This window comes from Corapipo altera, unplaced genomic scaffold, assembly GCF_003945725.1.
Source record: "Corapipo altera isolate COAL_440 unplaced genomic scaffold, ASM394572v1 0, whole genome shotgun sequence".
Taxonomy (NCBI): domain Eukaryota; kingdom Metazoa; phylum Chordata; class Aves; order Passeriformes; family Pipridae; genus Corapipo; species Corapipo altera.
Window position 1 is genome coordinate 71,150,858 of NW_020884872.1, and position 11,660 is coordinate 71,162,517.

Here is an 11,660-nt window from a genome sequence, read left to right on the forward strand (position 1 = left end):
AGGGGTATTCCACGAACCAGGGAAGAAGGGGAAAAATAATATGATGGAACAAATGTTTCAAAGATCAGTTTCAATAGTCTTCAAGCACTGATATATTTTGAAGCTTGTTTTGAAAGTTTATAGCTTCATGATTACCGTGCCAGGATAGATGCCTGTAACAATTTATTTAAATTTTAATTTGCAAATGTGGATCTTGGACATATGAACCTTGTTCTTCCTTGCCAGCCTCTGTATTGCGGGCAAGTCATAGTTCTGTCTGGTTTTCTCTTTTTTTCCCCACAAGCTTTTTTTATCATTCAAGAAGAAAAATGTAAGTGTTTTTATTTGCTAGTTCTGGTGAAATAGGTACATGCTTTCTGTCGGTAAGATATATAAATAATTTTTATAACTGAAAAAAGTCAGTTCACCATCAATAGGAATGTGCCACCCTAAATTTAATGTTTGTGAAAAAAAGGGAAAGGCATAATTTCTTTAAATGTCTGATAAAACAGGTTTAAAATGATCCTTGTGGGTCTCTCCCATCTCAACAGATTCTGTGAAATTCAGGCACTGTTTTCACTTTTGAAACATGACTGAATCAGTAGAACTTGAGCTTAAAAGACAGTAAGGAAACTTTTTTTTCTAACTTTTTTAAGGTTACTGAAATAATATTAGTGCTTAATCCATGTAAAATCAAGTAACTACCAGGATTACTTTCACAAAATGACATTTGGAAAACTGGGAAAAATACACAATTTGGGGTCAGTGCTATGAGAAGCAAGGTGCATGCTAGCTGTGGAAGAGTTTTTAACCCTGGGATAAACCATGTTTTCAAGTATAGTAGTGGTTACTTTGTAATGTTTTAATGCCAAGGTGAAGGTTTTGCATGGCAGTCTTAATCTGTATGGTCACAGCCTTGAAATTCCAAAACCTTACAAAACATAGAAGAGTCAGACTGTAGATGTTGGATGTTGCGCAAATTGCAACTTTATTCACTGTTTGATTAGAGCGGTCCGGAATTAGTGTGGCTTAAATGAAAAACTTCCCAAAGAAAAGTATCAACCAGGAAAAAAGTTCTGGTGTTCAGATACTTTATGAAAAAATGTGGACTGAAAATATGAAAAGTGTGACATGCCTTTTTATTTGACAGCAAAATCTCCCTCTTAACCATTGGCTAATCGCTCCGTACACAAACAAGCTGTTTAAGAGTAGATACTCCTGTGAGGAGAAAGGAACTACAAGTACTGGGTGCTTTTAAAGGAGTTCAGGCTCAGATTTTAAGATCCTGAAGATAACATCAACTCCTCACAAATTTTGCTCCTTAGTCAGACTTTCTGGGTTAAATCCCTCTGTATAGTAACACCATGCATCTTTTCAAAAGAGTAGTTTCAAGGACTAGGGTTTACTGAACTGGAGTCAAGTCTTCCTCATGTAACTAGAAGAATGTGACTGATTGGGGTAACTTGTTTTTATTTCTTCCTCAGAATGACTGCCTTGTGCACGATGAAACACTTATGTCAAGCAACCAGAAATGAGAACAGATACGCAAAAAGGTTCTTTGGTACTCTTCTGACACAGACACCACAAAAGTGGTTCTTTTTTCCTTTCTGGATAGCGGTACCTGACCCTAGAAAGTCAACTGTGTTTGCACTTACTCAGCCATTTTGTACAGCTGAAAAATCTCAGACAGAACCAAAAAGGAATACAGCATTTGGAAGTGTTGGGCGAAGAATTCCCTATCGTATTTTGCATGTAATCAACCAGGATGGAGAGAGCTTAGGAAACATGCATCGAGCAGATGCACTCAAACTTATGGATCAACATAACCTGAAACTAGTTCTCCTTAAAGAGAATGTAGAACCTCCAGTGTACAAACTAATGACTGGGCAGCAGATCCATGAAGAACAGCTTAGACGTGCAGAGAAGAAAAAAGCAAGTCCAAAACCAGGTATGTACATTGTACACATTACAACACTGAGCACTTTGAAAAATGCTGCATTAAAAATGGTTCCAGCAGATTAAATCCTCTTACTTGTATTTGTGTAAATCCAAAGCAATGTCACTGCAGTCCACGCTATTAAGGATTTGCAGTGGTGAAAATAAAATTTTGGATTAGTCTTCCATAAAGAAGCCTTCTATTGCCTTCTCGGGATTTACTATTTTGGCATCTGCTGACTTTTTAGAAAAATATTTTTATTTAAGTGAATATAACTAAACTCTGGTTCTGTGGCAGTCAAGGAATTTCTGTTCTTTTACTAAGGCATAGTGACAGGCTCTTTTTACAAACTGAGCACCAGATACACCAATATAATAATATAATTTGTCACCAATAGTCATGAAACACTCTCTTCCTCATTTGCTGCTAGGAAGACAAAGTCTGGAGCCCTTTCTTGGACAGAATAAGAGAAAACTTTATCAATATCGAACACTTTTGAGGTTTCTTTTTCTTAAGACAGCCTGCTCCAGCAGGTTAACAAACTGAGTTTGGCAAAGAGATTTTACAAAAGGCATGTGACCTTGTATCCTCTCTTCTTATCCTCAGGCTAACAAAGACATCTATGCTTTGGGTAGAGTTCTGATTATAACAGAGAGCACTATTGTGGTAGCACGTTGCTCTGTTCAAGAAACTACAAAAAGATGATTCAAATGGTAACTACTTTAGATGAACTTTAAGGAGGAAGAGACCACAAAGTGTTCAAATACATTACAAGGCATCTTCATGCTTTCAGTTGAATATTGCACTTCAGCATTCAATGAAATGGGCTCAAGATGAAGAGCTATCTCAAGTCAAAGCTTTTACCTTCAGCTGTGCTATGTGCAGAATGTAGGAGTTTGCACACTAAGACTTTAATTCCAGATCCAATGCTCACCTATTTGTTAGACCTACAGTGTGAACGGTATGAACAAGACTGTAATTAAAAATACCTTAAGTTTTCTGACCCTGAAGAGATTTCCCTGTGTGCCTCACACATACACTCAGTCTCCCAGTTATGGCAGAGAGTGTGAGAATATCAAGTAGCCACCTAGAGTGGTGCATGTTGAGACAATGAGATCGGGATGTTTTGAGAAAGCAGGATGGGAGGAGGGAGTTAAGGAGACAAAGCATCATGAGCTGTTAAAAGAGCAACTGATACAGGTTCGTCAAATATTCAGCCAACACAGTTTCAGTTCTGTTTTAAACAGGAGTGGTTCAGAAGGAGCTGTCCTTTTCTTCAGCTATTGCCAAAAATGACTTGGAGATCAAGACTAAACAGATAGCACAGTGGATTGACAAGAAATACCATGTTAAAGTTACCATCCGGCAAGCAAAAGGTAGCAATACGGACATGGTGAGTGAACTCCTGAAAATTGGACCAATCAGTTTCATTAAATAGCTGTAGTTGTATTAACCTGTCTTATTCAGTACTGCCACAATTTTTTGTATCTCATGTACTGCTAAAGTACGTAAAGGTCTGGGTCCTGTGCAAGTAATGGCTGTCCACCTAAAGCTGCTTCTGTACAAACACTGCAGTTCTAGAAAAGTAGTCCCACAGAGCCAGTTCAAAGACCATGCTTTATTAAGAATGCAGTTACAATACTGGCTTTGACAGCACAATCTAAGCAGTCTATGCAGCACCACCTTATTAACTGGGCCGGTCAAATTTTCCAATCTATGCCTTAAGCCAGTTCACTCACTTTTAACAGTGAAGTTTGAAAAAGTTCTGCTGTATTTTATCTGGATTATTTCAATAATGTAACTGTTCTTCTACAGATACAAGTGTGCAACTGTGGCTAAGGTTAGTTGTCCACTGTGGCATGAAAAACTATTGGAATGGTGTTCCAAGACTAGCAAAGTGAACATCTATAAAGATGATAGGGAGCTGGTGGCAACTTACTAGTATAATTGCAGGGCCTTGAGACTTCATTGTCATTTGCACAAATGGCTTTCTTATAGATTCCATGTAATATTTTTTTACCTCCCCTTGTAATGTCTGTAGTGAATTAGGTTTCCTTGATGTTTGTCTCAACTGAGTTGGGGGAAATTGTGTTATCACTTCATCCAAAAGGAATAAAACTTTTTATAAGAAGTTAAATCCACAGGGAAAGGGTAACAGGAGGAACTGATTATGGGAGGGAACAGAACACTTCATGACACAGTCTAGATTTACATTGTCCTTAAATTTAAAAGTTTAAGTATGAGCTTAGGAGTTCACTGTGTTACATGAATGCACTGTTATCACTCAGTTCAATACAACCAGGTTCTGCTAACCTTAAGAAAAATACTGCTTCTCAAGAGGAAAGCCTCATAATAACGTGTCTAGTGGAATAGGAGGATGGGGGGGGGGAGCCAGATGCAGACCACTCTCATGGACACCCTTAAAGAGCAAAACAAGATGAGTTAGGAGTTTAGCTTGAAGGCTAGGAGATGGCTTAATCCCTCCTGTGTGACCTTCCTAAACCTGCTTATGAGTAAGGAACAAACAGTTAGGAAAGGACAAGCTGAACTGCTCAAACTAGGACTACTAAATAGGTTGTTTCAGCTAACAGCTAAACCATAACCATTACAGAACAGCTGGAAATATTTTTCTGCCCGTATTTGTGCATTGATTTAGTCCTATTTTTCTCCTCCTTTTTAGTCCATGCTTTTTGATCAAATTTTGGAAACTGTGTCTGAGAAAGCCACTTATCTTTCCAAGCCAAAAGTTACTAGAGAAGGAGTGAGTGCCTGTATTTTGAGACACATGTCTGACAAAGAGTTGAAAGCACACCAGAAGATGGAAAACCAGAAAAACAGTACAGTAAAGAAAGACGAAAATGAAAATCTGAAGTCAAATGAGTTGCATCAGTGACTTTATGAAGCAGTGTAAACAATACTAATTTATTAAAAAATAAAATAAAAATATTAACTTGATAAAGTTATTGTTAAGCTTTGCATTGGTCATTCCATGAAGAATGTTGTCTCAGTTAACCTTTACTGCAGAGTCAGAATTTCAACAGTTGGTATTTCATTTTCCACAAGCTTATTCATTGTCTTGCTTTCTGTCACAACTGCATCCTTTCTCGGCTGTGCTTTAGGAGGAATGTAGCCACTCAGACGCGAGGCTAAGCTCCTCTTAGGACGAGAACGCTTGGCCTGGCAGAAATAAATACAGAATTAGTAAACTTTATGTGTCTATGGAACAAAGACTACTAATGTGGGGGGGGAAAGAAGAAATCAATGAGTAGGCTACCACTGTAGTAGCTAAAAGAGCTTCAGAAATTAAGAGTCTCACAAATTAACTGGATAGTTAACCTGTTTTTCTGCTTCAAGTCACATTCTAAAACACATAACATTTACCCTCCTCTGCATTGACATGGTATGGTTGAGAAGACTTTTTCAAGAGTATAACTTACTTTCAAGTTCAGCTTTCTCTTTTCAGGATCATGTACAACAGCGTGCCTTGCTAGGCTCTGCTATAGTTACAAAGAGCAGGGGGAAAAAAAAAGAGTTAGGTTTATAATTTCCAATTATGTGATTCAGATAAAACCAGTTTTAAAAGTACATACTTTCATTGCAAACACTCTTCCACAGCCTGGATAATCACAAGAGAATGGTTTTTTCTCCTCATGAAAAGAGAGGATATGGCTTTGAAGGTTAAATAAAGTTGTGTAAGTTCTTCCACATCCTTCTCTTGGGCATCGGCAGACTTCCCTCTCCACGGCATGTGTTTTTTGATGCTGCTTGAGGTAATCTTTCCGTTTGAAAGTTTTGTGACACTCACTGCAAACTATCGGCTCTGAGTGGGAGAGAGAAAAAGGCAGAGTATAAACAGTTTCTTACAAAAGCTCAGAATCAAATCCTAGTAGTTCTCCAGAACAATGCTAAAATGCACATGAAATGCAAGGAACTCAGAGACTGGAAGAGAATAATGTAGTATGAATTATCCAGATCCTAAATCCTGCATTAAACAATTTCTTCTTAACTGGATCGTAAAGCAAAGTCAGTATACAAAGCAGCATTTTCATCAGACAAAGATCTAATCAGAGTAACAACCAGTTTACCAATAAAGTGTTAAGACAAGTTTGTACACAACGACAAGTTGATGAAATGAGTTCAGCACAGACTCCTCTTCAAATTAGCATTTGGATTTTACCTGCATGACTGACTTTATTGTGTTTCAGAAGCTCTGTCCAAGTTTTTGCAGTATATGAGCAGTTTTCTTTCTTGCATGCATAGCCTGTTGAACAGGATAGATGTTTAAAGTCACAGAGGGTCTGGCAAACACAGTCCAGTTTTACAAGGGGGAACTCCACTTCTAGCATTTAAAAATTAAAGGCCAGTAATTCCTTCTCTCATACTGCACAGGAATGGGACAAGAGACAACAAACACAAGACATGAGAAGATCCTAACAGGTTTAAGAAAGAAACCTTGTATCACTGACCAAGTTGTCCAGAGAGGCTGTGGAAGCCTTAGCCATGATAACATTCAAAACTACTGGATGCAGCCCTCAGCAATTGCTTCAGTAGAGCTATTTCTTTCACTCAAATGGATGAAAATAATTAATAACATATAATATTTCTATATAAGTATTTGTATTGCATATTAAAAAAAATCTTGACCATACAGTAATATTCCAGGTCTACAGACTCTACCATTCTATCAAGTAAACAGGAACCACAGAAAATCAACCCTATTAAATCTCAGGACTGGAAAGGTCAAACAACTATGAACAAGAAAGGAACACACTACAAATCACATCTTTCTATATATTCTTCCTAGTCCGTTGAGTTGGTTTGATTTGGGTTTTTTCTATCACTAGAAAGCTGGTTAGCTGTCAACAGTACTGAAAGAATGGACAGGAGTGTAGCAAGATTAGCTTAAACATACACGGCCATGTCATGATGATTTCACTTAAAAACCTTTCACATAGGTTCATTAATAACTAAAAATGCACATGGTTTTGCCAAGGCTCTATATGCAATTTGTGGCAGAGCTGGCAATTGATCCTAAGCTCTGGAGGTCTAGGCTAGCGCCTTAACCATTAGGCCATCTCCAAAGATGGATTACTGATAAGATGGATTATTGATAAGGAAGCACCTCCGGAGAAGAAATAACTGAAGGAATCATGAGCTCTGTTCAGTCTGCCGCAAGTGCACTGAAACTGACCAGTGCCTTGCAGTTGTATCCCATGTGACTATTCAAAACGGGTCTTCTTGGTTTTTCTGTCTAGATCACTAGGCCCAGAATACTTCCACATGTGTCACACATACTTGCATTCTCTCTGCTGGAAGAAGCCCTTTTTCCTTTTCTGAAACGTGACTGAAGCAAGAAGAAAAAGCTATTATACCTTCGTGTGTCTTCTCATGCCGCTTTAGTCGACTTGGAGTAGAAAAGCCCTTTCCACATCCTTCTTTATTACATCTACGTATAAAATACAGTGGTTTAATTTCTTTCACTGTATCCACATATTTTTATATCTTTAAGTCAAGAACAATCTAAGTGAAGAAAATAATCCAAGTTTCCCCTTGCCTAGACATCTGTGTATGTCCCCACCTTGTAAAAGAAAATCCCATAATATTTTTCTAACAGAGGACTCTTAACGCTTTTGAGAGTTAGAACTATCGAGTCAAGTCTTCTGTCATCCCTACACAGTAGGCTCTTCAAACATAAGAGAGAGAAAGTGGAAAGTTTAACTGGCTTGTACAAATCCAGCAGTCAGAGCAACAGCAGAGCGCTGATTATTTTTGTGTCTGTCACCCAGCCATACTCACAAACTTCACTTAAGTGGAACGAACACTCATGTTAAGTGTGTTCCACCTGTAAGAAATACAAAACTAAATTTTGCTTTCATCAGATCTATACTTGTGTTATCTCTACGGAGTTGCGGTGCACAGCTTCTAAGACTGGCATCCAAGTCTCTCATCTTTTTGAAGGTACTACTCATTCCAGTGTTAGCCAAGTCACTGTTTTTTACTGGGTAGCTGCATTTTTCATTACTGTGCAAGCTCTTATGCTTGATTTCAGGCTTTGTGAACTAAAAGCCGGGGGGAGTTATTTTTCCTGTGAACCTGTAATAAACCATAAGAATGCTGGAATTGCTGGAATGCCAAAGTTACAGACCACCGACTGTTGCTCAAAGCAGACTACTGAGCAAAGGACTTGTACAAGAAATATACTTGCAGCCACGACTACAAATTGATTCCATTTTTTAATGCCACATTAACAAAAAGGCTAAGAAAAGGCACCTGTTTTTATCTAGAGTGTTTAAATGGAATTGTTGAAGTTCATTATTAAAAGTATCCACCTACTTGAAGGGAGGTTCATTGGTGTGGTGACACTGATGAACTTTAAGTTGTTGATGCTTCCTGAAAGACTTGTTACAGCCTTCAAAGTTGCACTATTGAGGAAATTAAGTTATCATTAGAAGCCAAATAATGACAGCTCAGTTCACGTGTTTGCTGAAATCCCAGTCACAGTCTTTGAACTTATACATGTACCACATAATAACAAGTTGAAGTATTTCACTAGATACACAAAAAAGAGCTTGTTTAGCCTCCACTATACAGTGCAAAGGTAATTACTCACCACATATTGCTTTTGCTGATTTTGATGCTTGCGCTCAATGTGCTTCTTTAAGTTTGATTTTGTTCCAAATTTCTCATTGCATCCTTCAGCTGTGCACCTGTAGATGAACTGCATTTTTTATCACAGCTCTCAAACAGTGGTTTGTTCCCTAGGCACGTACAGAAATCATTGCACAAAAGGAACGCATGAGGAATAACTGAAACTCAAAACCCAAATATACAAGTTTGCTTTAAAGTCATGAAAAGCCAGAGGCTGTTAACAATCAACAATCACATGAAACATATCAGAAGATACTTTTAATAAAACACATAGGAACTTCTAGCTCCTAATCCATGACATGCAGCTATTTAGGGCTTGATAACAGGAGATAACCTCCCTTACTCCTTTAATAATGTATTCTAGGGAAAGACCTGCCTGTGCATTTAAGCATCTATTATAGATCACTGCCAGACAGGAGGTTTTTGGGCTAAGGAGATCTCCATGTCCCGTGTGCACATGTTCTGGCAGTGCTCACGATACAAAAGTTAAGCATGCATGCCCTGTGCCACCCTCAGTTATAACTCCCTTTCCGTACCGACAAGTGCACTGCCGCTTAAGGAGTAAAAACTTGGGCCTTACTCAAAGGGTTTTTCCCCGGTGTGCGTGAGGAGGTGTCGGGCGCGGTGGAAGTCTCTCGTGAAGCCTTTGCCGCAGCCTTCATAATCGCAAACATACGGCCTCTGAAACACAGGGGCTCTTGAGAGGAGCTGTCCCAAGGGGGCTCGTCAGCGGGATGCCCCGGCGGCACCGGTCCCGGCCGCGGACACAGCCCCGCAGCCCCCGCGGTGTCCTGCGACTCCGAGGCGGTGAAGGGCCGCCCGGTGCCCACGCGGGGGCCAATGCCGCCCGTCTGCGGGGCCCCAGGGCGGTGCCCCCACTTCGGTCACAGAGCCCCCCGTCCCCAGCCGGGGGGCCTCACCTCGCCCGTGTGCCGGCAGAGGTGGGCCGACAGCCGCCAGGCCTTGTTGAAGGTGGCGTCGCAGCCGGGGAAGGAGCAGATGTACGGGTGGGCGAGGAGGGCGCTCCCGCTCCCCTTGCCAGCGTTTCCCTTCCCGGAGCTCCCGCTCCCGCCGCCGTTCCCGTTGTTCCCGCCGCCGCCGCCCCCCTGCGCGGTGCCCGCCGCCCGCTGCCCGGCCATGCCGGAGCGCACGTGACCGGCCCCAGCCGGGGGGGGACGGGGCGGCGCGTGCGCGGTGTGGCGGGCCGGCGGTACCCGGAGGGACTGAGGGAGCGGAGGCGGCCCCGGAGCCGAGCGACGCACGGAGTCCTCACACTGCTGCACGGAGTCGCGGAAACACGGAGTCAGTTGGGTTGGAAAAGACCTCCGAGATCATTGAGTCCAACCTATGACCGAACACCACCATGGCAACTAGACCATGGCACTGAGTGCCACGTCCAGTCTTTCCTTAAACACCTCCAGGTACGGTGACTCCACCACCTCCCTGGGCAGCCCATTCCAATATCTAATCACCCTTTCTGTGAAGAAGTTTTCTACCTGACGTCCAACCTAAACATCCCCTGGCACAGCTTGAGACTATGTCCTCTTGTCCCATCACTAGTTACCTGGGAGAAGAAACCCACGCCCACCTGGATACAACCTCCTCTCAGGGAGTTGTAGAGAGTGATAAGATCATCCTTGAGCCTTCTCTAGGCTAAATAACCCCAACTCCCTCAGCCACTCCTCATAGGACTTGTGCTCCAGCCCCTTCACCGGCCTCATTGCCCTTCTCTGGACCCAGTTATGCAGAGATCCACAAGCCTAATTCTGTGTTGCTGCACATCCAACAAGTTTCCTGCTGTTTTAGGGACATAGGAGCTCTGCTGCCTCCCTTGAGAAGCATTTCATCATTCTTGAAGGTGCCAGGTGATATTCTGCGACAAGGGATCGCCAAATGGGTTTGGTTTGGCTCCCTGCTTTGCCTGAAGATGGGTCTGCGTGATGCTGGTCAGCCTCTGGTCCAGACCAGGGCAATCTCGTGGACTGACATCAGCCTCTGCTGCATGCTGCCTACCACCTGCCCCAAAACTCAGGTGTTTGCAATCCGAGTTGAGGTGTCCCTGCTGTTGGGGATCCTATGGCAGATGGCCTGTCACCTGTGGTCCTGCTGTGTCCCCAAGCCACCTGAGATCAGAGCTAGAGGAAGAAGACGTGGGTCTGAGCTGAGCTGAGGGACTGTGATACCTTGTGCAGCACCTCCCTGGTACATGACTTGCAGCTGAGGGAGCTGGGGTTGTTTAATCTGAAGAAAAGGAGGTTCAAGTAGGACCTTATCGCTCTCTGCAACTGCCTGAAAGGAGGTTTTAGTGAGGTGGGGGGTCGACCTCTTCTTCCAGGTAACAAGTGACAGGACCAGAGGAAATGGACTCGAGCTGTGCCATGGGAGGTTTAGGTTGGATATTATGAAAAACTTCTTCAGGAAAGGGTGGTCAGGCATTGGACCAGGCTGCCCAGGGAAGTGGTAGAGTCACCATCCCTGGAGGTATTTAAAAGACATGTAGATGTGGCACTTGTGGATGTGGTTTAGTGGTGGGCTTCACAGTGCTGGGTAGATGGTTGGACTCAGTGATCTTAGAGGTCTTTCCAACCTAAATGATTCTATGATCACATTGTCTGCTTTGTTTTGAACTATTTGAGTTGTAACCCAAGCTTTATTTTAGGTGACATCCTCCATCTGCTGCAATTCTCCCCACAGAGTGAGTGTGAGGGACAGGGTAAGAACATCATTGTGACAAGGGAACCATCCTGTGGAAAAAAACTCCCAATCCTTCTTCCCTGTTTGTGTCCCCTGAGCTTTAAAACCTGAGCAGATGGTGGTGCTTGGAGCAGGCTAGGAAAATGGGGGAGGAAAGACAGGGGGAATAAGGATCAGGAATCAAGTATGTGGGGGCTGGATTGGAGAAGGGACACATGAAGTGAGGTGGCATAAGTGCTAAAGGACAGGGTGCCTAACGGTTGTGCAGAGCACACTCTGGGGAGGGAAACTGCTGGTTAGAGGGAGGAAGCCAGAATCAGATCCCCATGGCCCTGGGCAATGTCTCTTATCTCACTCATCTGTAGCAGGATTAAGGGGAGGGCTGAATCGGTCAAACCCTCAC

General features: G+C 42.4%; 2 protein-coding genes across 3 annotated transcripts; one reads left to right on the forward strand and one right to left on the reverse strand.

Annotated features, from left to right (window-relative positions):
• The first annotated feature begins 215 nt into the window (after positions 1-215).
• MTIF3 (mitochondrial translational initiation factor 3) lies at positions 216-4,861 on the forward strand. The gene is made up of 4 exons (XM_027651903.1): positions 216-239; positions 1,464-1,927; positions 3,163-3,308; positions 4,596-4,861. Exons 2-4 carry the CDS (start codon positions 1,465-1,467, stop codon positions 4,806-4,808), a joined length of 822 nt encoding a protein of 273 aa, XP_027507704.1. The 5' UTR covers positions 216-239; position 1,464; the 3' UTR covers positions 4,809-4,861.
• GTF3A (general transcription factor IIIA) lies at positions 4,797-9,728 on the reverse strand. Of its 2 annotated transcripts, none has more exons than XM_027651887.1 (9): positions 9,484-9,728; positions 9,144-9,244; positions 8,526-8,622; positions 8,249-8,337; positions 7,288-7,361; positions 6,093-6,176; positions 5,506-5,735; positions 5,353-5,409; positions 4,797-5,092 (listed from the first exon to the last, which is right to left on the reverse strand). In XM_027651887.1, exons 1-9 carry the CDS (start codon positions 9,700-9,702, stop codon positions 4,931-4,933), a joined length of 1,113 nt encoding a protein of 370 aa, XP_027507688.1. In that variant the 5' UTR covers positions 9,703-9,728; the 3' UTR covers positions 4,797-4,930. The 2 variants fall into 2 exon arrangements, with proteins under 2 accessions (XP_027507688.1, XP_027507679.1); XM_027651878.1 differs by having other exon boundaries at positions 5,353-5,412.
• Positions 9,729-11,660: the final 1,932 nt, after the last annotated feature.